At 42.9% G+C, this 27,512-nt stretch overlaps 3 protein-coding genes and 2 pseudogenes across 3 annotated transcripts; 4 read left to right on the forward strand and 1 right to left on the reverse strand.

Annotated features, from left to right (window-relative positions):
• The first annotated feature begins 300 nt into the window (after positions 1-300).
• Positions 301-1,200, forward strand: LOC136653247 (vomeronasal type-2 receptor 26-like). Its single transcript, XM_066630155.1, has one exon. The coding sequence runs from the start codon at positions 301-303 to the stop codon at positions 1,198-1,200; it is 900 nt and encodes a 299-aa protein (XP_066486252.1).
• Positions 1,201-3,564: 2,364 nt separating this feature from the next.
• LOC136654667 (5S ribosomal RNA) lies at positions 3,565-3,684 on the reverse strand (annotated as a pseudogene).
• Positions 3,685-5,410: 1,726 nt separating this feature from the next.
• Positions 5,411-5,529, forward strand: LOC136654664 (5S ribosomal RNA; annotated as a pseudogene).
• Positions 5,530-8,847: 3,318 nt separating this feature from the next.
• On the forward strand, positions 8,848-14,973 carry LOC136653248 (vomeronasal type-2 receptor 26-like). The gene is made up of 4 exons (XM_066630156.1): positions 8,848-8,937; positions 9,058-9,162; positions 11,393-11,519; positions 14,072-14,973. The coding sequence occupies exons 1-4, from the start codon at positions 8,848-8,850 to the stop codon at positions 14,971-14,973; spliced, it is 1,224 nt and encodes a 407-aa protein (XP_066486253.1).
• Positions 14,974-18,161: 3,188 nt separating this feature from the next.
• LOC136653249 (vomeronasal type-2 receptor 26-like) lies at positions 18,162-25,539 on the forward strand. The gene is made up of 5 exons (XM_066630157.1): positions 18,162-18,178; positions 19,488-19,779; positions 22,673-22,900; positions 23,884-24,007; positions 24,641-25,539. Exons 1-5 carry the CDS (start codon positions 18,162-18,164, stop codon positions 25,537-25,539), a joined length of 1,560 nt encoding a protein of 519 aa, XP_066486254.1.
• The last annotated feature ends 1,973 nt before the right edge of the window (positions 25,540-27,512 follow it).

Below are 27,512 nucleotides of genomic sequence, written 5' to 3' on the forward strand. Positions count from 1 at the left end.
AAGGAAAACAATGTTCTCTTACCCTGAGCAGACCTCCAGCTGCTGTTCTGGCTCCGCAGGAAACAGTAGCGGTTGTTTCACTGCCACTGTACCATGCGGTGCCAGGGCAGCATAGGATTGGGTCCGAAAAAGATTTATCATGAGACCTCCACTCTCCAGTGATGTAGATTTGTGTATTTAGAGTAGAAACATGCGTCAAACAAAATAGTCTTTGGAGAGAAATCCAGATGCTGATAGACCTAAGAAGATGAAAGAAAAAAATTACTGTGGGATTGAGATAATGTATTTGATTTTTCAGACATGGATGATTGCTTCAAATGCCAGGAAGATCAATTCCCAAGCAAGATCAAAGATCAATGCCATCCCAAGCTCATCAGTTTCCTCTCTTTCTCAGAAGCTCTGGGGATTCTTTTGCTTTCCTCGGCTCTCTCCTTTTCTCTGCTCACAGCTTTGGTTCTAGGAATTTTCATCCAGAACAAGAATACCCCCATTGTCAAAGCCAACAATCGGGACCTCACCTACTCTCTCCTCATCTCCCTTTTCCTCTGCTTCCTCTGTTCCTTACTATTCATTGGTCGGCCTCAAGCAGTGACATGTTACTTGCGACAAACTACTTTTGGTGTCATCTTTGCTGTGGCTGTTTCCTGTGTCTTGGCCAAAACCATCACTGTGGTTCTGGCTTTCATGGCCACCAAGCCAGGATCTGGAATGAGGAAATGGGTGGGGAAAAGGCTGGCCAACTCTGTTCTTCTTAGTTGCTCCCTGATTCAAGCCAGTATTTGTGCTATATGGCTAGCTACAGCTCCTCCCTACCCAGATTTGGACCTGCACTCTCTGGCTGAAGAAATCACAGTGGAATGCAATGAAGGGTCACTCACTATGTTTTATTGTGTTCTGAGCTACCTGGGATTCCTGGCTGTTGTCAGCTTCGCTGTGGCTTTCCAAGCCAGGAAGCTGCCAGACAGTTTCAATGAAGCCAAGTTCATCACTTTCAGCATGTTGGTCTTTTGCAGTGTTTGGCTGTCCTTTGTTCCAGCTTACCTGAGCACCAAGGGCAAATCTGTGGCGGCTGTGGAGATCTTCTGCATTTTGGCCTCTAGTGCTGGGTTACTGATTTTTATCTTTTTCCCTAAATGCTATGTAATTATTTTGAGACCACATCTGAACAGCAAGGACCAACTAATTCGGAGAAGGAATTAAAAACATACTGGCTCTTATCCATGTAAAAGCTGCACTGAAACCACTTAATTCTAAATAACACGTATAGAATTGCAGTGCATATATTTGAAATACGTCTCATCACCTCTATGTTAATTGTGGTCATGATCTAGAAATACGCATTTAAAAACATTCCAAAAAGGCATCTCATTTTCCCAGTTAATTCTTACCTTCCTCACATATGCATCAATCCCTCTTGGTCATTGGATGGATGGGAATTTACAGGGAGTGAAACTGCATCTGTACTTATCTTGCTAAAGACACCCGAGTACAGAGAACTCTGGGTACTAAGGCAAGGGACTCATGGCTATGGCTAAGTGACTCCCAACAGGTTCTAATTGGTGCAATGTATCAAAAAGATAGGGATTGTATGATTGGACTCTAGTAATATAAAGATAAGTCTCTTAGAGCTTGAGTTTCCCTATCCTTGGCCAGGTAGGGGGAATGTAAGTTATGGCCTAAGCCTGTTATGACAGCAGATGTTCTCTTCCACTGTCACCACTGCAGCAGTGATACCACAAAAAGTGTGTTGTTGCACAGAGCAGACGAACTGGCAGCTCAAACTGCTGGCTGCTTCCAATGCTTGCCAATGGATAGCCCAGACCCCACCAAAGTAATGAGTGTGTAATTTATAAGCATGATGGGGGCATTACTGGGTAGATTGGGGAGAGGAAAGGAGTTGTGTCAGGGAGGGAGGGAGTCTATTGTATCCCAGAACAAGAGATGTTCTGGAATGCTGTCCCTTCCAGACCCTTGCAACATACCTCTTTTCTCCACTTGGACATCTATATTGTGGGCACAATATAGATGGTGCGGGACCAAGAAGACCCATAGGTGATTGCAAGGCTTATGGAAGGGTAAGGGAAAATAACATATAGCACTGCCTAATTTGGCACACCTGCATGCTATAACATGGGGGAGGATAGGCTTGAGCAATTAGACTTTAGATTCTTTTGTTTTCTGTTCAGTATGAAAAATGTTTATTCCCCTTATTCACCCCCTTGAGTAGTTTCCCTTTGATACTAAAGTCCATATTTTAATCTTGTGTCATGAGTATACTTGTTTGTCTTGGAAAGGAGGTTGCTTATCTGAATCCACCCTTGAATTGCTTTTGAAGTGGCTGTCAGGACTCTCTGGCCTTGTTTGGGAGAAGCATGACCTTTTTTAAAAAAGTGGTGGTAGCATTGCAAAAAAAAAAATCTGAGCTGTTTCAAGAGGACTAACTAGCACTGCACAAAAACCTAATTCCTTTTGGAGGGATCAATTTGGACATCTGCCCTCCTCCATACATCTGTCCCCTCTACTTGGAGGGAGGTAGCATGGGGTAGGGGGCACTAGGCTGGGGAGTACATGGATACCTATTGGGGTGTGCTCACAGTTGAGCAAACATGGAAAGTGGAGTGACCAGTCTGCATGAAGCATAAGTGGCGAACACAGCACCTGGTCACCATGACATGGGGGTGGAGGGAATTGGCCTTCTAGGGCCTCTGAAAGTTTATATTAGCCTGGAGGTGAGATTTGATTGTAGAAGAAAGCCACAAGGATTTTTTTTAATAAGCTCTCTGTTCCTTGTAATACAGGTGCTCATTCCAAGAGGGGCAATAGGAAAGGAAGGACAATGCTTTTCTTTCCCACTCTCTTGCTAGCTGAGTGATTTAGAGTGCAAACCTAACCCACTTTCCAGCACCGACATAAGGGCAATGCAGCTCGTAGGTAAGGAAACAAGCATTCCCTTCCTTTGAGGAGGCCTCCTTGAGTGCCACCCAATGGCAGGATTCAGCACACGTTCCATTGGCACAGCTATGCCAGTGATGGAAAGTGGGTTAGGCTTTGGGCCTTAGATACGTAGCAATGCAATTCTCAGGTACAGGGCCATAAATCACCCCCACATCTAAATCTTTAGCTGAAGGGGAGACCATTTCAGGAGAGTTCCTTGTTGTTGTTGTTGTTGTTGTTTTTTCTGCAACCCCTGTGAAATATTTGTCCACCCTTGTAAGTCCTTATGGATTTTAAAAAACCTCATAAGCCCTTCTGTTATGGACTAGTGATAGGGTATAAATGTTAGTGTCTGTTTATATTTGCATGTGTGTGCCTTGTGCTAAATGAAGATAGCATTTTTTTAAGAAGTAGGTTGAACCCACAAAGATACATTCCAGAAATACTTTGCTGTAATGCAGCATTTCTCAAACTGTGGATTAGGTGGATGGATCCACCCTACTTTTGGTGAATGGAAACTAGAAATGAGTCACAGTTGCTTCAGAGAGCTATTTTGAGCACAGGCAGGCCTGTAGAGGGTGCCAGAAGAAGAATGGTTGACAACCTTCAGTCTCGAAAGACTATGGTATAAGCCTGCAGCACCCAGTATTCCCAGGTGGTCTCCCATCCAAGTACTAACCAGGCCTGACCTTGCTTAGCTTCTGAGATCAGACGAGATCAGGCATGTGCAGGGTAACAGTTGCTGCAGAGAGTGCCATGGGAACCCCAAACCCTCCGGAGGGTCAGTAAACCCCCTTTTCCACAGTGGTGGCAGCACAATTCCAGAGGTGCCATTGCTGCTGTCACAACATCACCACACCCCTTAAGGGGGTAGCAACCAGTTTTCCCTGGTTGGGCCATAGTGACACCTGAGCTTGGGAACCTCCGCACTACATCATTCTGGCTCATTTCTTTTCTGGGTCACTTGGAGCATACATGTCACTAATAAGTTTTGGTAAGTTCTTAAAAACATGTTTTCACGTTCCATTCTATCTCCACCTGTGTCTTGAACAGAACAGTAGTCTAGGGACATGACTTAGAAACCTGTCATTACTTCCAATTGCTAGGTTTCATCCTTCTCATTGCCAACTCAACATAGAATTTCTGAGGCTGCAAACAGAATCAATAGCACAGACTGAATGCTGGATTAAGATACCGGGTGACAGCCAGAGATGGGGTGAGAGAAGACTCTGGGTGGGCAGAAGCGCACCCGTGTGAACCGAATCATTTTCCTGCCATCCACACAGTCTGTAGAGACTTAAGTGATGGTTGACGTTGGATGATCTGAATCAAGATTAGCCCCAAGATTGCAAGGATGTTTCTGTTGTTGTTGCTCTTTCTGTTGCTGCCTCAAACTGAAGGCAAGCCACACACGTGTGCCAGGATAGCTCCCTTTCAAATACCCTATGAGAATTACAAGACAGGGGACTTGATCATTGGAGCCATCATTACTCAGTTTGGCTGTTTGTTTGGTGAGATATCCTTCGCTAAAAATCCAAACACAATGGTTGAAAGTGACCTCCTGTAAGAAAATATTTTTCCTTTCCTCCATAATGTGCAGTAGGCCAGAACCGGGCACAGATAGGTGATATCACACATGTCTAATAGAAGCAACGACTTCCTCTGAAAACAACCTGCACATATCTTGTTAGATATCTAGGGTGATTATAGTTTGATGAGCATCACACTCTCCAGGACCTTAGATCAGTGTTTCTCAAACAGTTGATCAGGACCCACTAGGTGGGTTGCGAGCCCATTTCAGGTGGCTCCCCCTTCATTTCAATATGTATCTTATTTTTGATGTATTGGACTTAATGCTACCATGGTATGTGACTGCATTTGGGGAAAATGTTACAGATCTGTACTTTTAACAGGCTACTATGTATATGCTTTTAACAATGTCAATGGGGCTTACTCCAGGGTAAGTGTGGATAGGATTGCAGCTTTGGGGATGTTTGGGAATTTTTTTTTAACAGATCAGCAACTGCTTAGGAGGATTCTTCATTTTAAATAAATTTTTAAACTTATATTTATTGTAAGCTTTGGTTTTACCTAATTTGATTTGATTTTGTCATATGGGGGTGTTGAGAAGTTTCCTACCTGATGATGTCACTGCCACCAAGACATCACTTCCAGGTTAAAGACATCACTTCCAATTGGTCCTTACAGATTCTGAAAAGTGGGTCCCAGTGTTAAAAGGTTTGAGAACCACTGCCTTAGATAACGGCACAGGGGTGGTCATTAAGGAAGTGAGAGGAGAAGGTGGTGATCCGTTTCCTCACACACATAGAATGCACAATTATAAGATTTAGCCATGCTGCAGGAACCCAGAATACAGAAGACAAAACCTTTCATTTGAGTAGGCATCAGTGCACTTTCATTAGAGGGCTCTCAATATGTACAAGAAAGGCATATCCTTGAATAAAGTTAAACACTTATTTGATACATTATTACCCTGCACATGCCTGATCTTGTTTGATCTCAGAAGCTAAGCAGGGTCAGGCCTGGTTAGTACTTGGATGGGAGACCGCCTGGGAATACTGGGTGCTGTAGGCTTATACCATAGTCTTTCAAGACTGAAGGTTGCCAACCGAATTGTAAGGGGGGGGGGCAGGAAAGAGAAAAAACATGATAAAGGAATCTCCTTAAAATCAGTGGGAGTAACTCATTGAGGCTGAGCTGAGGAATTTGTTGAGGCTGAGTTGTACCTATGAATCTTATTTAAAAATTGTAAGGCATCCCTAGGTATTCGGTCTTTGTAGATCTGTGTAAAAAAAATTTGGGAGGAAATATAGAATAGACATGAAACTTGCCCATATGGTTGAAAGGTTGGAAAACTGTGCTATTTATATTTTTTATTTTATCTTTTTTGTTTGCATGTTTCCATTGGGTGTGAAAATATATATTTCAGTCCATTGAACACCGTGTCAGGCTCTTAACAATGTCTTGATGTCAGCTTCGATATATGTCTTACACATCTTTTAATTATTCCTGTAGCACAAAGCCAAAGGAATACCAACATGTCCTGTCCTTGATATTTGCTGTGAAGGAGATCAATGACAATCCAGAGATCTTACCCAATGTCAGCCTGGGCTTCTTAATTTATGACAGTTATCTAAATGAAAGGATGACTTATCAGAACACCCTGAAACTTCTTTCCAGCCAGAAAATGATTGTTCCCAACTTCAGATGTAACAAGCAAAATAATTTGCTGGCTATCATAGGAGGACTTGACTCGGAAATCTCCCGTCACATGGCTACTGTCTTGGGCATCTACAAGATTCCACAGGTAGAATAAGTTTGTAGGCCATGAAGCCTATGCATAGGACATGTTAAGGTCTGGTCTATTTAGTGGCATGGTTTTTTTTCTTCTTTCTCTATATTTTTTGGTAATATAAACAAAAGTGGGAAGTAGCATGATTTGGTCTCTCCTGATGTGATTTGCCCAAGAAAATAGACTGAAGAAAGAATTTAGGGCTTTAGAATGTAATCAGTACCTGTCTCTTAGTCTAAGGGCCAAATCCTATCCAACTTTCTAGCACCAATGTAGCCACAATGCAGCCCCAATGTAAGGGAACATATGTCCCCTTACCTTGAGGAAGCCTCCGTGACTGCCGCCCCCAATGCAGGATGCAGAAAATACTCCATTGGCACGGCTACATCGTAGCTGGAAATTTCTATAGGATTGGGCCCTAAAGCTAGAAAAAATGGAAGAAAGAGTTCTCTGCAAAACTCAAAAATGACTTGGACAATAGTAAAAAAAATGAAGAGAGTTTCATGCTGGGAGAGCTAGCGTTCTAAAAGAGGGCATTTTTTCCAATTTTTTTTCCCTTAAGCATCAGAATTTTCTTTGGAGTTTCAGAGCAGTAATATCGGAAAGTAAACATTATAGTTTATCATTAACCCTCCTTCGCTCTCGTCCTCCCCTTTCTTTGGGCTTAGATTGGTTACTGCGTATTAGCACCAGGGACGAATGCTAAAATCCAGCTCCCGTCATTCTATCGGACGGTACCCAATGAAGAGTATCAGTACAAAGGAATTGTTCAGTTACTTGTTCATTTCCAATGGACATGGGTTGGGCTCATAACAGCAGATGATGAGAATGGAGAAATGTTTCTGCATGCAGTGATGTCAATGTTTGCCCAGAATGGGATCTGTTCAGCTCTCAATGAAAAAACACCGACTATATCTCGAACTGTAAACATGCTGGTATTATTTGAACTCCTCCGGGTCAAAGCTATTTCAATCATGAACTCCAAAGTCAAAGTGTATGTTGTGAATGCAAGTCATCAGACCACTATATGTCTGACATGGTTGATTTATCTGTATTCGTTATTGGAAGGGATTACTAAGTTTTCTTTTGGGAAAGTGTGGATAATGACTGCCCAGTGGAATTTTGAAACTGAGACTCTGTACAAGGCTTATGACATACAAACCTTTGATGGTGCCTTGTCTTTTGCAATTCACTCCAGTGAGATTCTGGGTTTTACACAATTCCTCCAGAGCTTGAATCCTAACATGCCACAAGGAGATGGTTTTCTCAGGGTCTTCTGGGAACAGGCATTCAACTGCTCGTTTTCTGATCCTTCTGAAGACAAACAGAGTACAAATACATGCACTGGGCAAGAGATGCTGCAGAGCCTGCCTGCCACTGTTTTTGAAATGAGTATGACTGGCCAAAGCTACAGTATCTACAATGCGGTCTATGCCACAGCATATGCTTTACATAGGGCTTACACGTCCTCGTCATACCCCCAGGTGGTTGACAGAGATAAATGGAATCATCAGAATATGCAATCCTGGCAGGTAAGATTACACATCAAGAATAATGATCTCCTAAAAGCTAGTGTTTTGCATGTTAGCACTGTTACTGGGGATGCTCTAAGTCAGGCACATGCAGGGAAAACAGCTGTGTGTTTTGGGAACAAGTGCAACATCTCATGGTATAAAACAGTGGTTCCCAAGCTCCTACAGGTAAGTATTTGCATGGGTGGGGAGGGGGCAGGGAGAGGGGTAGTTACTGTGCCACAAGGATCATGGTGCTGCCACTTCTAAGGGGCTTGTTTACTTACTGGGGAGAGGGCAGTGCTAGCCTCCTGAAGAGTCCTAGACACTCCGGTTTTTGGGAAAAACAGGAAGTAGCTTTAGATCAGAGAGAAGGGCTGTTTATGGCAGCCATGAAGGAAATCAGAGGGGGCTGTGAGTGCCCAGGTAAGTAAAAAATCTCCCTGGAAGGCGGCAACACCACAATCCCTGCAGTGCTGTTGCTGCCATCAGAGCAGGGCCACACCCCTTAAGGGGGAATGCCCTACTTCCGGTTCTCCTGGTCAACCAGTTTGGGAACCACAACAGCAGGTATAAACAGCAGGAAAGGGGTTCCTACCTGAATTGGCAGGAAGGGAGAAGAAAGGCAAGGATATAGGTCTGCCAATTATGGGGATAAAAGTACAATGACCAGGAAAGGAAATTAAAAACAACAACAATGCTATGCATTTTTCCTATACACTCACTTGCCCATGTAGGCCTAAACTTCATCAGCTTCTAGGCAGGCAAAAGCAAAAGATGAAATTGTTGCAAGGAATGCATTACAGTGCAAAATGGAGAAGGGAAATTTTAAGTTGACATTTCAACTTATCTTCTTAAGGAAATCAGGGAGGTTTTCCATGGGGTGCAAGGGAGTGATGATCTGGGTGTTATGCAGTAGTGAACGAGGAGGGGAGAAATTTGAAGATGGAGGAAACGAGAAAAGAAGCTGGAGAGCTCCAAAGGTTCCAGCTGTGATATGAGATTGTGGCTTGGGTCTGTGCTGCAGTCTGAATCAGGACTGCTGGCAAAGACCCAAGCCTCTCAGTGGGCTGTAAAACACTTCAGGCGATGGCGGTGGTGAAGCTTGAGTGTCCCATTGACCAATTGCTGCCAACCATTGTCCCAAGTCCCCAAAATGGAGATCAATTGGAAGCAATGGTTCTCCTTGTTCTCAGAATGTGTCTTATTGTGGCATGTGGGTAACAAAGGATTAAGCAACGCACTCATTATTGCCTTTCTGCCAGGCTTTGTAAAACGTGTCTTCTTATTTCAATCTAGCTTCACCCTTTCCTGAGGAGCATCTCATTCAACAACAGTGCTGGCGACACAATAATCTTTAATGAGAACCGTGAATTAGCTGCTGGGTTTGATATCATCAACTGGGTGACGTTCCCCAATCAAACTTTCTTACAAGTGAAAGTAGGAAGTCTGGATCCACAGGCTTTACCTGACAAAGAGCAAAAGTTCATTTCGTTCAGGATGAATGAAAGGGCTATCACATGGCATAGCAGCTTTCATCAGGTGGGATTTGAGTATAAGTATGTTATGAAATGTCTATATTTTATGTGCCATTCCCTGCCTTTTGCTAGGAAAGTATTTCAAAGATCTTTAGTTTGCTTCATTTACATGACATTTTCTGCTGGAAACCAGAGATATTAGATTAGAACGGATCCAGCAATTGGCTCAGATTCCTCCCTCCTGTCATCCAGGCAGGCCAAAGGTAGAGATCAAGTTTCTCTCGGATCAAGAACTGGGAAGTGACTAGGCAGCTGGCACTCCTCCACTCTAAGGTCAGGATAATGTCATTACAGTGGAACGATAACAACAAATCAGGACAAAGTGGTTCTCTTCTTCCTCTGATTGGCTCGGGAAAGCTCATCAACCCCACTCACTGTGACTGTGAGCTGGATGAGCTGGTGGTTCCATCATCCAGGTACAATCAGTTAAGGATTATGTATGTAGTATTGTCAGGTTTTATGTATTCTAGGATTGTCTAAACCAGTGTTTCTCAACTGGTGCTACTCATGGAACCACTGGACTTCTGCCACCTGGCAGCAAGACCAGAAACACAACACAACAAAGAGCAGTAGGAGGCTCAGCTAGGCAGGCAGAGCTCTACAGCATGCATTTCCACACTTGAAATAGCCCTCCCGTCCACCCTGAGCTCTTACTGGTGTTTGATGCATCACACCTGGTGTCCAGCCCAGAGGTAACTGGTGATGACATCACCACTTCCTGTGGTATCTCCAATTGGTGGACTATGTGAGGTGGTACGTCGGAGGACAAGTGTTGAGAAGCATTGGTCTAAACCCTTACAGGCCTATTTTGTTCTGAGCTCATTCAAAATTCCTAGCAAGTTAGGTCTGAGTTTACAACTCCTGAGTGAGCTTCCACAGCACCTCAGCGCCACCTGCTGTCCAAGTGCATGATGGCAGCATGAAACCCTCTTGCTAGATTCAATGCTATTTCCCTTTTCGTCTTGTTCATTTGGTTTTGTTATCTCTTTTTTCCCCTTTTATTAGACTTTTAATAAATCTTTTACATTATTACTCTGCCTAGTTCCTGACAAGGGAAAATCAGTGAACTTTCACAATTCCTCGCTCTGCACGAGGTACGGTGAGAGTGATTTTTGGCCCAATCCTATTGAAAGATAACAGGAGTGGAATACGTGTTCTGCAGGTGTTTGCTGCTGCTAAAGCAGTCTAAAGCTCTTTGCAGCAGCACAGAGAGCCAGCATGCCAGTGGGAAGGCCAGAGCCTTCCTGCACATACTGGTAGGTATGAGCAGGTAAGCCAAGAACAGGGTTGGGGAGGACTGAAGGAGGGTCGAATGAGGAAGGGAGAAGTGAAATGGGGAGGAGATGGAGTGGGGCAAATTGGACCTGGAGGTGGCACACACTTAATCCTGACCCCCCTCCCCAGGCCTGATCCACCTGCATAGGTCAACATGGACTTGGGCCAGCAATACTGCTGGCACAGATCTGAATTGATCCATTGTGGCTGCTGGGGCTTATGCTGGGACAAGAGGACAAATGTCCCCTTATGCTGAGAAGGTGTCCAGCAGCAACAAATCCCCCATGAGATGCCAGCATCTCTGCATTGCTGCATGGGGACTTAAGTAAAATTGGGCTGCCTGAGAGACCCCTAAGATTCAATATAGTTCTAGCAGGGGGATTCTGCCCAGGGAACCTTCTGGCTAACCTCCTGGGCTGATGGCAGCAAATTCAATCTACCAAGATTTTTCCAGGCAAACTACATATCCAAACAGGAGAGGGGAATGGGAAGGGAGTGGGCATTCTAACCACTAGGTACTACTGCCCTGGATCAGCATGTGGTCACTGGCAGCCCCTCTCCTGACAAAGTGTCAGATGAAAACCTTAATGGGAAGGTGCTTCAATATTGACTCTTGATAATCCTATATATCAATTTATTGACTCTCACACATTAATATTGACATCTAAGAAAAACAACAATTGGGACACAATGAAACAGCTCCCGCTCTAGAAAGTGAGAACTCTAGCTCAGATAGTAAGGGGAAGGAACTTCGGTGTTAGTTCTGTTGAGTACTTTGTTGTGAAGGTATGAAAGAGCAATCAATGTTCTCTTCCAAACAGGTGCTGCCCGTTGCTTTGTGTAATGATAAATGTTATCCAGGTTACAGCAGAAAAACCAAGGAGGGTCAGCCATTTTGTTGCTTTGACTGCATTCAGTGTGCACATGGAAAGATTTCGGACCAGATGGGTAGGAGACATAAACCCTCTTTGGGCATATTCAAAGCTGGTAAAATGTTCAATGCTGACAAGTCACAGGAAGTCCACTTCCCCCCTCCCATGTGGTTGGCCTAAGAAAAGCCTTTCCTGATGTTCATTTCCTAGAACACCCCTTGAGCAGCCTCCTTGCTTGCATAACACATTTGCATGCATGAACAAAAGCCATATCCTGGGAGCTTTCAGGCTAGGAGTACACAACCATGTCAGGCATCAGATATCAGGAATTAAAATAAAGGGCATGAAATGTTTTCTTAGGTATCAACCCTTCTCTACACTTCCTCCTCTGCTCGATTACCCCCTTCCTTTTTCGGTTCAGCCAATGTGAGGAGCAGAGGCTAGGACACCATGAGGTACGGGAGTGGAAAGATTTGGCAGATAGTGTCAGGTGCCAGCATGTTCTGGGATGGCCCTGCTGTTCCTTTTGATCAGTCATCATTTAAAATAGTTTACCCATTGCAATATGAGTCTGCTCAGTGGCGTCGCTAGGAGGGTGCGGGCGCTGTGGACCACACCAGGTGATGCACAAGAGGGGGGTGACGCACACTGGGAGGGTGACATGCTAAAATCACGGTGGTTAGGAGTAATACCATCATGTTATATACCGTTGGATGTGGAATTTCGAGCTGAATGCAATGCAAAAAAAAAACAGAAATGAAATATCACTTTTCTTTCAAACGTTATTGGCAAAAACCCAGAAAACAAAAAATGCATAGAGCCTAATGGAAAGTGAAACCAAGCCATATCATGCATCTACTCATGAGTAGGTGAACGTGCCTTCATCCATCTGAAAGGGCAGGCTGAGAGGAATCCAACAACACCAGAATGGTCCTGATCTAATGAATGTAGCCCACACAAAACACCCGAGAAGGAGGTCCCTCCCTCCAAGCTAGTGAATGTATTGAGCCCTATGAAAAGTGAAACTAAGGCACATGGTTGCGTTTACTCATGAGTAAGCAAACATGCCTTGGCTCCTGGGCAGGGCAGGTAAAGAGAAATGTGAGGCCACCAGAATGGTCCTGATTTGATGCAACTGGAGCTCAACAAATGCTCTAGAAGGCAGCCCCCCCCCCAATAAAAAAAAATGAAACAGAGCCTTGAGAGGGTAAGGTGAATTTTTTTTCTGTTTTAGGCTGCAATCCTATCCACACTTTTCTGGGAGTAAGCCCCACTGACTATAATGCAACTTACTTCTGAGTAGACAGGCATAGGATCGGGCTCTCAGACTTGAAAAGCCAGATGGGTTCTGATAGTGATATGCTTGAAATATAAGAACTTAAATTGAACTGGGTACTGGGTAGTGGTGAAAATCTTACTGATGCTTTTTTTTTTTTTGGGGGGGGGGTTATTGAAGGCAGGCTACAGAGAAAATTCACTTGGTGGAACAGGGCTGGCTTTCCCTTATTTATTTATTTTACTTTAATTTATTTATAATTATTTATTTTAGTTTGCTTTATGATGGGTCCTGGACAGATTGCCATTCTAAAAAGTGGGTTCCAGTGCTAAAAGTTTGAGAACTGCTCCAATAGGGTATTAGTAAGTTGACACCCGGGGGGGGGGGAGTGACACCACTAGTGACCAAAATCACTAAAATCATAGTTTGCAAAAATAATACCATCATGCTATATATCAATCAATGTATAATTTCATGCAGAATGCAATGAAACAAACTGGATTGACATATCTTTATTCTATCAAAAGGTACAGTCAAAAAAAATTGGGGACTGGGCGATGGTAGATCACCACGCCCACCACCTGGAGTGTTGCCCCGCCCACTGCAGGGGGGTGATGCGCTGGCCTCCCGCAATGGGTGACGTGAACCCTAGTGACGCCACTGAGGCAGCTGCATAAACACACACACCATTATCTTCAGCATGTTAAAGTTAATCAGGGAAGATAAGACATGTACTCTAACCCACTGGCATTAAACATACTGCATGGAGGAGTAAATCAATATAACTTCTGTCACCTGTTTTGTCCCAATGGAAAGGTGGACTATCGAGATGTGGACAATTGTAATTCGAAGGATGATTCACTCAAAATGGACTGTGTAATTGGCCTGTGGAACTCCTTGCCACAGGATGTGGTGATGGTATCTGGTCTAGATGCCCTTAAAAGAGGATTGGACAGATTTCTAGAAGAAAAGTCCATCACAGGTTACAAGCTGTGATGTGTATGTGCAACTTCCTGGTTTTATAAGTAGGCTCCCTGAGGCTCCTGGTGAGCCACTGTGAGATACAGGAAGCTGGACTGGGTGGACCTTTGGCCTGATCCAGCAGGGCTCTTCTTATGCTGTTATGATGCTTTCTCTAATTCTGTTCATAGGAATCAAAGAAGGGGGAATGCCTTAACAAGCGCCCTTTCAAGATTTCTCATGAGATTTCTACTATCCTATGATGAAGATTTGTGCACTAAGAGTAGAATCACAATTAACTTCTCAAGAGAGTACCAGAGATAGGAAGCAACATAAATGCTGATGATAAATGATAGGATTACTCAGATACTGATGTATTTTTTTTCCTCCAGACATGGACGATTGTTTCAAATGCCGAGAAGATCAGTTCCCAAACAAAAAGCGAAATCAATGCCATGCCAAGCAGATAAACTTTCTCTCTTTTTCTGACACATTGGGAATTATATTGGTTTCCTTGACTCTCTCTTTTTCTCTGCTCACAGCTTTGGTACTATCAATTTTCATCAAGAACAAGAACACTCCCATTGTCAAAGCCAACAATCGAGGCCTCACCTATACTCTCCTGATTTCCCTTCTCCTCTGCTTTCTCTGCTCTTTATTATTCATTGGCCGGCCTCAGACAGTGACGTGTTATTTACGACAAACTACTTTTGGTGTCATCTTCTCAGTGGCTGTTTCTTGCATCTTGGCCAAAACCATCACTGTGGTTCTGGCTTTCATGGCCACCAAGCCAGGATCCAGGATGAGGAAGTGGGTGGGGAAAAGACTGGCCAACACTATTCTTCTTGGTTGTTCCTTGGTTCAAACAAACATTTGTGTGTTCTGGTTATGTACTGCTCCTCCATTTCCATATTTGGACATGCATTCTTTGGCTGAAGAAATCACAGTGGAATGCAATGAAGGATCACTGACCATGTTCTACTGTGTTCTGGGCTACCTGGGATTTCTGGCGATTGTCAGCTTCACTGTAGCTTTCCTAGCCAGGAAATTGCCAAATAGTTTCAATGAGGCCAAGTTCATCACTTTCAGTATGCTGGTCTTTTGCAGCGTTTGGTTGTCTTTTGTTCCGTCTTACCTGAGCACCAAGGGGAAATACGTTGTGGCAGTCGAGATCTTCTCCATCTTGGCCTCCAGTGCGGGGTTACTGGTTTTTATCTTTTGTCCCAAGTGCTACATAATTATTTTGAGACCGGATCTGAACAGCAAAGATCAACTCATTAGGAGAAAGTGGTGAGAATCAAACAGTCCAGTCCTATTCAGGACATACTCTGATGGCTCTCATCAGCGTAAGCCGCAGACCAATGATGGAAGGAACTGCTCCACTCTACAATGGGTCCCAGCTGCCAAGGCAAATGGCAAGAGTTCATGTGTGGTTGACAGCAGCCTCCTAAACTTTATCTGGTTCATGCTGCTCCCAGAAAGTCAGCAAGGGGTGTAAATGGGGGAAAATCATGCGCAGTGCAGGGCAGAGAGATGGTTAAGATGGAAGTGGTTCAGGAGCTGAAAGGGGGGACCTTGGGAGCTGCAGCACACACCAAGATGCTATATAGGTTTCCCCACTTGACTGCCCCTGAGGCTCATAGGACACCAGCTAAATAGTGAGTATTGATCCAAGGAGACCAATTGGAAATAAGGCAGCCTTTGGGGAGATAAGTAAACAATCTTTTGATTACCTACATCAGTCCGTCTAGTTTCCCTCTGACCATACCTTACAGCACATGTTCCCTTAGATTCACTGCATGCTCTGGGCAGGCAGGGTGTAGGATTGGGCCAGGAATGTCTACTTTTCATTCACTTTTCTTTCTAAACTGTTACATTTACCTGAGGGGAACTTTTGACACCATATTTGTGCACACGTGATTCTTTCCCAATTTATTCTGACCTTCATACCCAGTGCTTTGATTCCTTTCCTGAATTAATGTCTATCTGATACGATTTATACTTCAACTTTCTTAAAACTTGTGCCAGGTAAAAAAAAAATTCAACCAGGAAGCAGTCCTTTTGGTGATGCCTGTATGAATGGTGGAAATTTAATCTTACAATGTTAGTAAAGTAACATAAATCAATTAGAACTCTTTACTCAGTTATCCTCAGCCTCACAGGAGTTCAACCCACACTGCTAAATGTGAGTTACTCAAATGAAAATCACATCTACTTGAATCCAGGCCATGATGAAGAACTGAAACCAACAGAATGTGACCATTGGCTGCAGGGAGCACATTGGAGATTCTCCACACTGATTCACACAGTCCCCGATTGGTGCACTTGGGCCAGCTGCAAGTAGAACTTAAGAAGTGTCTTCCATGCAGGTTCCATCCCCAGCATTTCGTGACTGGGGGACATCACAGCCCCAACCAGTCAATACAACGAGATTACTTGGTCACCTTTAGGGATTGGTTAAGAATGTTTTTGGTTCTTTACCTGATTGGCTGTTTTGTTTTTGTTTTGCCTACCCCAGAATATAAACACAATGTCATGATTAGCCAGGCTTCAATCCTGACAGGTATAGTGTAGAACAGGATTCAGGATCAGGGATTTTGGTGTGTGTCATGACAAAATTAAGAGTCTGAAAGTGAACCACAACTGATCTCAAGAGGCTGTCTGGCTCAAGGATGCAGGTTGGTGAGCCCTTGGGCTTTTATTTTCTGTTTCAAAGGCTGTCAGACTCCCTTACAAGGTAGAAAAGCTGAGCTTACCAAGTGGTGACCTCAGGGTGGAGCAAAGTGGAATTGCCCAAGAACATAAGAAGAGCCCCACCATAGGCCCATCTAGTCCAGCTTCCTGTATCTCACAGTGACCCACCAAATGCCCCAGGGAGCACACCAGATAACAAGAGACCTCATCCTGGTGCCTTCCCTTGCATCTGGCATTCTGACATAACCCATTTCTAAAATCAGGAGGTTGCACATGCACATCATGGCTTGTAACCCGTGATAGATTTTTCCTTCAGAAATTTGTCCAATCCCCTTTTAAAGGCATCCAGGCCAGATGCCATCACCGCATCATGTGGCACACTGAGTAAAGAAATATTTTCTTTTGAAGATCCCAGCATATTTGGAGTTATGGGAGTTGCTCCCAATTGGGCACCATGTTACCAAAAGGGCTGTTTTGTTTAGGGAGAATTATAACACTACCCTTTTAGAACCTCAGGATCGCAGGCTGGATAACAAGACAGCGTAATGCAGAGAAATTCCCTTTTAGCTTAAAGAGGAGACTGGGAGAAAGATAACTTTTAATAAAAGATTATAGTTTTATTACAAAAGCACAAAGGTAAACATAATGCACATGGAAAAAGTGGTAAGTATATGTTTCTTGGTCCTAGTACTTGAATCCAGTGTACCTAGCTTTCATGGTGGTTGTGTGTGGAGAGTATTTGGTGCATCCGAGGAAATTAGAAAAAGGGAAGGTTGTAGGGAAGGATTTTAGGGGTCCTTGGTCTGCCAAACCCAGTTGCTAACTAAAGATGGGGAGGGAAGGGGAGAAAAAGGGGGGGAAAGAAGGGAAAAAGTTCCAGATGCCAGATAGTTACCTGCCTTGTAGAGCAGTTGGATGGGGGGGGGGGAGAGTCCTGTGTGGAAGACCCCCTGACACAACACAGATGTGTTGTGTCCTTGGAGGGGGAGCCAGAGAGAAAGAGCATGTGGCAGAAGCCCTATTTTTAAAAAGGGGTTTGCTGGCTGTCTGAGCCCGACAGCTGTCTGAGCCCGACAGCTGTCTGAGCCAGACAGCTCAGGCAGGTTGCTTACTACCACCAGCAGGGTGTTTGGAGTCAGGATGTCCCTTATCAGCAAAATTCAATGGGGTCTAATGGCTGGCTTCCTAGCTGGAGGAACTCAAAAAATATCATGAATGGGCAACCCAGGAAGGCAGTTCAAATTTTGCATGCAGTACTTAAGAAGTGATTGTGTTAAAACAATACAATGAATAGGAGACACTTAAACAATGCTTTAAGATGCCAGACTTCTGCCTATAACCACAGCAAAGTGGAGGTTGTGTAAACTTGTGACTTGACCTGATTGTGACCTGTGTGTTGAGGTTTAACCTGCATGATACTTCAGTCCATAGTACATAACCAGATAGAGAGGAAATCACATCTAAAAGGCAAAAAGGGGATTTTCACGTAACAACCATGCCTAAGTGGTCCCTACACTAGCATGGATTAAAATAATAATAATAATAATAATAATAATAATAATAATAATAATAATAATAAATGTACTAAATTATTTCAGAATCACTAAAACAAGTGGTTTTGTAACTATTTACTTTTCAAAGATAATCTACACATTTTGTTTGTTTACTTGTAGGCCTACATATATGCAATTTTATATTAAAATGGGCTTAGACCCATATAGTCTGTTAAGGGCTCAACGCTACCCTGTTTTCCAATGTGCTGCATCCTGCAGTGAGTGGAAGGAAGTCATGGAGCCCTCCTCAAGGTAAGGGAATGTTTGTTCCCTCACCTCAGGGATGCATTGTGACAGGGTTGGTGCTGGAAAGTTGGATAGCATTGGGCTCTAACTCATATTTTTACGTGCACATTTTGATTGCTTTCCATTCTAATAAATTTTACTTCTATCTCTAAGATTCCACAGACCTTGGCTTTACCTTTGGAACCTGGGCCCCCACAAAAAGTGTTTCCAATTGGGCCCCGCCGCTCCTAAGGCCAGCTCAGATGACAAGGACATTTCCACTGTGTTGAGATACGACAAACATGTTTTCCTTCCCATTGAAGCAGAATGGAAAGGAAAAAAAAATGCTTGTCATAAATAGCACTATAATCAAGGGACATGACTTTAGAAGCCTGTCATTACTTCCAATTATTAGAATGTACACTGGCCTTGTCAACTGGGCATAGGATTTCTGAGATAGGAATGACTTGATATAAGCTCCCCGTGTGATATTCATCGATAGGATGATCGATTCAGGACACTCAGATCTGCACCAGTCTGTCAATTAAATCATCTTGATCAAGAATAACCCCAAGATGTCAGGGATGCTTCTGCTGTGGTTGCTCTTTCTGCGACTGCCCCAAACTAAGGGAAAGCAGCACAATGAAATGTGTGCCCTGATCAATCTCTTCCAGCTGCCCTATGAGTGTTACAAGGCAGGAAACCTGATCATTGGAGCCATTGCTAGTCAATTTGGCTGTTTATTTGATAAACAGTTTATTTATTTGACATAACTTTCAGAGAAGATCCGAACAAAATGAGTGTAAATGAACTTCTGTAAGCTACAGTAATTCCGTCATTGTAATGCGTTCTGAAAATATATTCTCACACTGTTGTATATGGACATCTTCCCACAAGGATTTTCACATGCTGAAATTCCTTATATCATGCATAGACATTGTGATTCATAATGACTTTGGTTCATGTATAACTTGTTTATAAAATGGAGAAATTTGAAAGTGGAGAAATGACAACGTTTCATTCAGTTGTACTTCCTTCTGCTGATTTGTAGAGTAGACCATTGATTATTGTGACTAGCTAAGGCACTTTCTGAGCTAGAAAGCACATTATCTGCCATCTTACATTTCGTATTGAACTTTGATAATGATCTGGTCAATTATAAAGAGAGAAGAGAATGTTATTTATGTTATTCTTGTGATTGTGACTTTTTCTGTTTTAATCAGTGTGAAGGTATGTTCATTTGTGAACCCTAAACACAAAATCATGTTCTCACAAAACAAAATCCTTCATGTACTTTTCAATATCTGTCTTCTAAATTATTTCCTTCTTCCTTTAGTTCAAAGCCAAAGCTTTACCATCAAGTTCTCTCATTGGCATTTGCTGTGAAGGAGATAAATGAAAACAGCAAGATCTTACCCAATGTCAGCCTGGGTTTCCAAATTTATGACAGGTATAAAAGTGAAAGAATGACCTATCAGAACACGCTGAAACTTCTTTCCGCCCCCAAAATGATAGTTCCCAACTTCAAATGTGACCAGCAAAAGAATCTGACTGCAGTCATTGGAGGGCTTGACTCGGAAGTCTCTCATCACATGGCTACAGTCTTAGACATCTACAAGATCCCACAGGTAGAATGATTGTTGGAGTCATGAAGCTCTTCCAGTTAGAATGTAGCTTATCCTTGAAGCATATCAAAATATCTATTCTTTATTTTATCATTTTCTTTGTTCTGAAAAAGAGAGTGAGCAAAAAAGCAAGATGTACATGGGCAGAACAATCATAGCTCGCCCCTGAGCCAGCGCAATCCCTTACGCCGGCTCCTGACTGTCTCTAATGTTCTGTAGAGAGCATTCATGGCTACTAAGGAGCAGGTTAAGCCAGGGCGAGGACATGTAATTGGAGATGGATAAGGCCCAGGAAGCAGAGCAGGCTAGATCCTAATCCATGCCCCCCAGCAGGAGCACTGTTACATGGCTATTTGGATTTGCACCCGTGATTTTGGCCTGCCTGTTACAGCACAAGTTAGGATTATGTCCTAAATATTTTTACATTCCCTTTCATTTCACATATGTGGGACAGAGGCTGTGTATGATTTCACAATAGAATATCTGAAAATAGAAATAATATTTAACATGCATGTTGATGGTGCAACAAAAGAAATGGTTGTATTATTGTCTCGGAACACTATGGTTAAAACAAACAGTACAAATAAAATATTCAAAAAAAACTCTACAAAAGTTGGATTGGGGAGTTATGTGGTTTGGGTTATTTACAATACAGAATGTGTAGGAGATGCTAAAGTACACTCTTGTAATATCTGGGTGTTGTTTCTTCTCTTTGGGACCGGTAATAGGTAGATTTGAGAGGTGGGATGTTTTGGGAATTTCTGAAGTGATGTGCCCAAGAAAGTGGACATGACTTGAGTAAGGGATCAGCTCTGGATAGTCAAATCACAATTATCACAACAGAGTAGAAGAAACTTAACACTACACATATTTCAGTTTAGCCACAACTATTAGAAATGAACTCCTACCCTAGAAAGAGAAAGAGTTAGAAAGTGTTAGAAAGAGTTCTTTGAGATTAGGTCAAATACATTTTTTACAGCTTCATGCTGTAAGACCTGATACTCTGAAATGAATACACTCTTTCGTTCTCTATTTTTTAATTCCAGGATTTTCTCCAACGTACCAGAGCAGCAGATATTAGGGAGGAATTACTATAATCATTAATTCCACCCTTTGTTGTGAATTCTGTTTTGTATAGATTTCTTATTCTGTATTAGCTCCAGTGATGAATGCTAAAATCCAGTTCCCTTCCTTCTACCGGATGGTTCCCAATGAACACCATCAGTACAGAGGGATTGTGCATTTACTTGTGCACTTCCAATGGACTTGGGTTGGGATCATAACAGCAGATGATGAGAATGGAGAAAAATTTACACAGGCAATGCTATCAATGCTTGCCCAGAATGGCATCTGTGCAGCCCTCAATGAGAGAACACCAGCCATATCTCGAGCAATAGACATGTTGACTTCCTTTGAACTCCTTCAGGACAAGGCTATTTCAATACTGAGCTCCAAAGTCAAAGTATACGTTGTAAATGCAAATCATCATACTACTTTATATTTGACATGGTTATTCTACCTGTATTCTTTATTGGAAGATACTGCAACATTTTCTATTGGAAAAGTGTGGATAATGACTGCCCAATGGATTTTTGCAGCCGAGACCTTGGACAGGGCTTCTGCTATACAAACATTTGATGGTGCCTTGTCTTTTGCAATTCACTCCAATGAAGTTCCAGGTTTTACACAATTCCTCCACACTTTGCATCCTCATTCTCCAGAAGGAGATGGTTTTCTTAGGCTCTTCTGGGGCAAGGCGTTCAACTGCTCATTTTCTGATCCTTATGATGGCAGAACGACAACTGATACATGCAGTGGGCAAGAGAAGCTGGAGAACCTCTGTGGTACTCTTTTTGAAATGAACATGTTGGGCCTGGGCTACAGCATCTACAATGCAGTCTATGCCATAGCACATGCTTTACATAAGATGTTCACATCCAGGTCAAAACTCAGCACAATGACTGAGAAAGGTAGAGGGCATCATCTAAGTGTAGCTCCTTGGGAGGTAAGATTTGATATCCATGGCGATGTTTTCATGCCTAAGTGCCCAATTCTAGATAAATCCTACAGCACAGATGCAGCTGTGCCAAAGGGGCATATGCTGCATCCTGCTGTGGGTGAGGGAGTTTGAAACCTCCTGAAATTGAGGGCAGTGAGGGCTAGAGGAATGGCTCTGAAGGGGAGGGGCCCACTTGCATGGCGCATTCAGGTCTCCCCTAGCTATGCCACTGGTCGACGGAACTTTTGTTCCCTGAGCTCAGAAAAAGCCTTTGTTTCTGCAATAAGTTTCCTCATATCTACACCAGCTATATATCTGGCATAAGTCTGTGGAGATAATGGAAGACAAATGGGGCTAAAGAAGGGGAGTAAGATTCCACTGCAAACAGGACATTTATGCATTCAAACAGAGAAAACTTAATACGTTTTAATTTTCAAGGTGGTGGCTGTATTACATATTTTACCTGATTTTTGTTTTACGCAATGTACCTTATAATGAAAACAGTTAAAAAGAATAAAACTTGCAGCCCTATTTCAAAAATATTAACAACACTATAATAGCTATCAATTATCAAAATGGTACATCTCAAACTCACTTTTCACACAACTTAAAACATGTTCAGGAAGGTACAAGCCTGCACAGGCTGAACGTTTTTGCATATTTGCAGGGAATAAGCCCAAATTGAGTTCACTGTGGCTTACATATGAGTTGACATGCATAAAAGTATATTTCAAAATGCTGCACAGGTAGCCAGTTGAGGGATACAATCCTATACATACTTTCCTGGGAGAAAGTCCAAAGGATACTCCTTGCAAATATTGGAAAGTATTAAATATGCGCTTCTGCTTGCATCTCTTCAACACTTTCTAAAACGTGCCTTTGCTTATTTCAATCTAGCTTCACCTGTTCTTGAAGAGCATCATTTTTAACAACAGTGCTGGGGAAACAGTCTCCTTTAACAAGGATGGTGAATTAGTTGCTGGATTCGATATCATCAACTGGGTGACTTTCCCCAACCAAAGCTTCTTAAAAGTGAAATTAGGAGGGATGGATCCGCAGGCTCCCGAAGGCAAAGAGTTTTCCATCAACGAGGAGGCCATCACATGGCACAGCATCTTTAAGCAGGTGGGATTCAAGGACAATCAAGGCATCCAAGCAAAACAAAAAAAACTGTTTCAGTATTGACCCCGGATAACCCTTCCTTTCCTGCTAGGACAATTCATTTTTGTGATCTTCCCAAAATTTAGATGTCCCAGTTACTTTGATTGGTAAATCTAGTTGTCTCCAGTTTTTGGAGCATTACAGGCCCAACCTTATTATACACGGATTTTTTATACATGGATTTGACTGAGCACAAATGGCCCCTGCAAATGAGAAGGAATGTGCTGATTGCTGGAGAAGAGGAAAAAATCCATCCCTTTAAAATCACAGTTTAGAATACTGCTTTTTACTGTTGTAGAGAGACAGTCATGCAAGTGATTACAGGTATAACCTAATTATCCATGGATTTTTTTTTTTTGGGGGGGGGATCCACAGATTTTCCTATCTCAATGCTGATGAGAAGTACCCTTTAAATTAAAGGAAAACAGTTGTTTAATAATGCGAGAGAGGATAGCCTGCTGACAATCCATCAATCATTCTCTCTCCAGGCACAAGGCAAACTCCTCCCTTCCCCCTGAACACTTCTACATGTGGCACTTTGACATATAATACGATATTTTATGGATACATACTGCCTGTTTTTGCATCCCAGTCAATATTAATGTAAATAAAAAAATGTTCAAGCTTTATAATTATTGACTGGGTATAAACTGACAGTCCTGGTTAGTACTTGGATGGGAGACCGCTTCGATTTCTATGCTGTAGGTTTACACCATAGTCTTTCAAGACTGAAGGTTGCCAACCATAAACTGACAGTCCATTAGATGAAAACGTAAGTTTAATGTTCATGGTGGGTACATATATTGAAGAAATTAAGTGCCTTCCATACAGTTTTAACCATCAGCCTATCATCTTCACTGTGAGAAAGAAATGTGTTGTTTGTTCACAAATAACTTTGACATTAAGGTATGACAGTCACTCATTTTCTCCTCTGTTATGAATAGGAGTTGCCCCTTGCTGTGTGTAATGACAAATGCTATCCAGGTTATAGCAGAAAAACCAAGGAGGGAGAGCCATTTTGTTGCTATGACTGTGTTCTATGTCCTGAGGGGAAGATTTCAGACCAGAAAGGTAGGAGAAATAAACCCTCTTCTGGTGTGGTTAGAGTGGATAAAGTGGTTGCCAATAAGCCACACTAAGACCTCTCTTCCTGTACAGTAGCATGAAAACCCAATATGTTCTTGGCAATATGAGGCTGCCTTAGTCCCTTTGAGGGATCATCTTTGGGGGATGCAATGTTTAAAGTGAAGAAGTCACAAGGAGACCTCTCAGGTACAAGATTGACAGGGACCATCCACCTATACCCACCCACTATGCCTCCTCTTCCTCACGCTCCCTGGATGCTCTGACCCAACGTTCCTCTCTCATCTATGCTTTCTCTTCTGCTTCATCCCTCTCTTTCTTTTTTCAGTCTGGAGAGTGAGAGGAGCAGACTCTTTGACATCATGAGGTAAAAAGAAGAAAGCATTTGGTAGGCAGAAATGGATTGTATGGGCTCCTCCTCTTTCCTCTCACATTCCTAATCTCCATGTTTAGGCCTCTCTGCTATTGAAGATGTGACAGAGGCAGAGTAACATTCAGTCTATGTTGGCGCATAATTTTCCTGGCATTTTCTGGTGCCCATGATGCATGCTAAATGCTATGCTCATTGGATTGTGGTGCTAGTGTACTTGAAAGTAAGCTGACTTTTTTTAAATATTTCAGACATGGATGATTGTATTGAATGCCCAGAAGATCAATTTCCAAACAAGAACCGAGATCGGTGTCTTCCCAAAGTGATGAATTTCCTCTCTTTCTCAGAGACTTTGGGGATGATTTTGGTATCCATGGCTCTCTTTTTTGCACTGCTCACATGGTTCTTGCTGATTGTTTTCATCAAGAATCGAAATACTCCCATTGTCAAAGCCAACAACCGGGACCTCACCTACTCTCTGCTCCTCTCCCTACTGGTTTGCTTTCTCTGCTCCTTACTCTTCATTGGTCGACCACAGACAGTGATGTGTTACTTACGACAAACCTCCTTTGGTGTCATCTTCTCTGTGGCTATTTCTTGTGTCTTGGCCAAAACCATCACTGTGGTTCTGGCTTTCATGGCCACCAAGCCAGGATCCGGGATGAGGAAGTGGGTGGGGAAAAGACTGGCCAGCTCTATTATTCTTTCCTGCTCTTTGATTCAGGTCTGTATTTGTGCTGTGTGGCTATGCACAACTCCCCCATTCCCAGATACTGACATGCACTCTCTGACTGAAGAAATCTCTGTGGAATGCAATGAAGGGTCTCTGATCATGTTCTATTGTGTTCTGGGCTACCTGGGATTTCTGGCTCTTGTCAGCTTCACTGTGGCTTTCCAGGCCAGGAAGCTGCCAGATAGTTTCAATGAAGCCAAGTTCATCACTTTTAGCATGTTAGTCTTTTGCAGTGTTTGGTTGTCTTTTGTCCCATCGTATCTGAGCACCAAGGGGAAATATGTTGTGGCTGTGGAGATCTTCTCCATTTTGTCCTCTAGTGCTGGATTGCTGTTTTTTATCTTTTTCCCCAAATGCTACATAATTATGCTGAGACCAGAGCTGAACAGCAAAGATCAGCTAATCAGGAGAAAGTAGTGAGTCTAGTGGCCCAGTCCGATAGGCTATGTAAAATAGTGGGACTAGTGTCCTGCTGGCATATAAGGCCCTGCAAAGGCATGAAGATCTTGCCACTGTTGGGCCATTTCAGGTCACTGCCATGGTATAGCTGCAGCAGTGGATCCCTGCTTTCACTGACTGTTGCCACTGACATTGCCATGGCAGGTAGGTTGGCTTGTGAGTGGTTCATGGGTGGGGAGGGGGAGGCCAGAGGAGTAATCCAGCAGGGAAGGGGCTAAATTGGGGAGGTGTTGAGGCAGGAAGGGTTGGATACTGGGTTAGTGACTTTTACCAGATCCCTGTTTGGCAACATAATATGACAACAAAATGGCAAAATGACTGTTTCTGAGGAGAACCATAGATGATTGGTCATGCTACCAGGAAGTAAGTGAAGAAGAAATATCTCCTCCAGGGCTGCCCAGTTGACTGCCCTCACCATAACTTGCGCCATGTTCCACATAGTCATGGCAGTATGCTCTAATGTGAAGGATATGAATCAGCTTTGTCTAATTTTGCTTAATTTTATGCCAAGAATGTAGCTCTTTGCTCAAGGAACTGGATGCCTCTTATCAGATTTGCAACACCAATTTACACTTCTTAACTCTATAGCCCATTTTATTGTTGTTGTTTTTTTTCTAGTAACATAAGCATATCTTGCCTTCTGATTTGTTGTGTGCCTTATAAAGGAGTTTGTCAGGTCAGCAGGGGACGATAGCCCTTGCTTCCCCGATAACAAAGTGGCACGGGAGTGTAGGGAGACAACACAAGAAGCAGGCGATCCCAAACAGAGCCAAAGAAGCAGACCCAGGCTTGTTTGTTGCAGAAGCAGGTATTGGTAAAAGGAGCAGTCAGAAGAGTAGTCAGTCATACGGTCCAGAAGTCAGGGATACAGCAGGTCACAGTCATGAGAAGGCAGTCCAAATCAGTACACAAACCAGCAGCACATTATGCAGAAACTCCAGGACAACAAACCACACCTTGGTGTCTGTGCTTGCCCCATATATACCGGGGCCAGCCAATCAGAGTAGGGCGACCTCATAGTCACAAGACAGTCCTGTGACCAGTGCTTTTTTTGTAAAAAAAAAAAAAAAAAAAAAAAAAAAAGGTGCAGGAACTCACAACATGTTAATCTTTTATTTATTTATTTATTTATTTATTTATTTATTTATTTATTTATAAACAATTTTTTATTGGAGAAATAAAATATTTTTTATGTGTTTCCCCCCTAAAGATGAACTTACTTCTGAGTAGACATGCATAGGATTGGGCTGTCAATCTCCACATCCCCTTTCCCCTAGCTACTTTTTCTACACATGGGGAAAAATACTGTACAGGTACACTTGTAACGTGTAATATGTAGTGTGGCACTACTTCGAGGAGAGGAAGCAATGAATGGATTCCGAAAAATGGCTTACATTAGTTCCATGTAGTAAAATTACTCTAAGCGACTGTGGGAGTAAGAACAAAAAAGGAATTCTTACATGAGAGGGGTCCTTAGGTGCACATAGAAACAGCTACGTTTGCAAACAAGTGATTAAATGTGGTTTAATTCAGGTATCAGAATACTCTGTGTCTTTGGGAAGGTGCTTGGCATGCAATTGTATGTTCTCTGCTGCCCTGAGCAACTGCTGTGCATTGCTGGAGAGGAGCTGCAAACACTGGCTGGTGGAGGGCATGCTTGTGGGGGAAGGATGAGGAGGATCTCTGGCAAGGCTGGACAGCACGTTGTACACATGTAGAATCCCTTTTCACCTGCCCTTAGCATGTGAAAGCAGGTGCAGATATATATCTCTGCCAGGATTAAGATCCCAATCCTAGGTATGTCTACTCTGAAGTAAGCCTTGTTCTAGTCAATGGAGCTTACTCCCAAGAAAGTGCCTAGGATTGCAGCCTAAGAGCCCAATCCTATGTATGTCTACTCAGAAGTCCACTTTAGTGAATGGGGCTTACTG

Source organism: Tiliqua scincoides, chromosome 5, assembly GCF_035046505.1.
Source record: "Tiliqua scincoides isolate rTilSci1 chromosome 5, rTilSci1.hap2, whole genome shotgun sequence".
Classification (NCBI taxonomy): Eukaryota; Metazoa; Chordata; class Lepidosauria; order Squamata; family Scincidae; genus Tiliqua; species Tiliqua scincoides.

What these genes read in the sequence shown, in the direction of transcription:
- LOC136653247 (XM_066630155.1), top strand. Translation starts at nt 301, where the DNA reads ATGGATGATTGCTTCAAATGCCAGGAAGATCAATTCCCAAGCAAGATC.
- LOC136653248 (XM_066630156.1), top strand. Translation starts at nt 8,848, where the DNA reads ATGGCGGTGGTGAAGCTTGAGTGTCCCATTGACCAATTGCTGCCAACC. An exon ending in GGTTTGATATCATCAACTGG is followed by an intron (nt 9,163 to 11,392) that starts GTGACGTTCCCC and finishes TCTTCCAAACAG; the next exon opens with GTGCTGCCCGTTGCTTTGTG. An exon ending in AAAGATTTCGGACCAGATGG is followed by an intron (nt 11,520 to 14,071) that starts GTAGGAGACATA and finishes TTTTTCCTCCAG; the next exon opens with ACATGGACGATTGTTTCAAA.
- LOC136653249 (XM_066630157.1), top strand. An exon ending in GGCACAGCATCTTTAAGCAG is followed by an intron (nt 22,901 to 23,883) that starts GTGGGATTCAAG and finishes TATGAATAGGAG; the next exon opens with TTGCCCCTTGCTGTGTGTAA. An exon ending in GAAGATTTCAGACCAGAAAG is followed by an intron (nt 24,008 to 24,640) that starts GTAGGAGAAATA and finishes TAAATATTTCAG; the next exon opens with ACATGGATGATTGTATTGAA.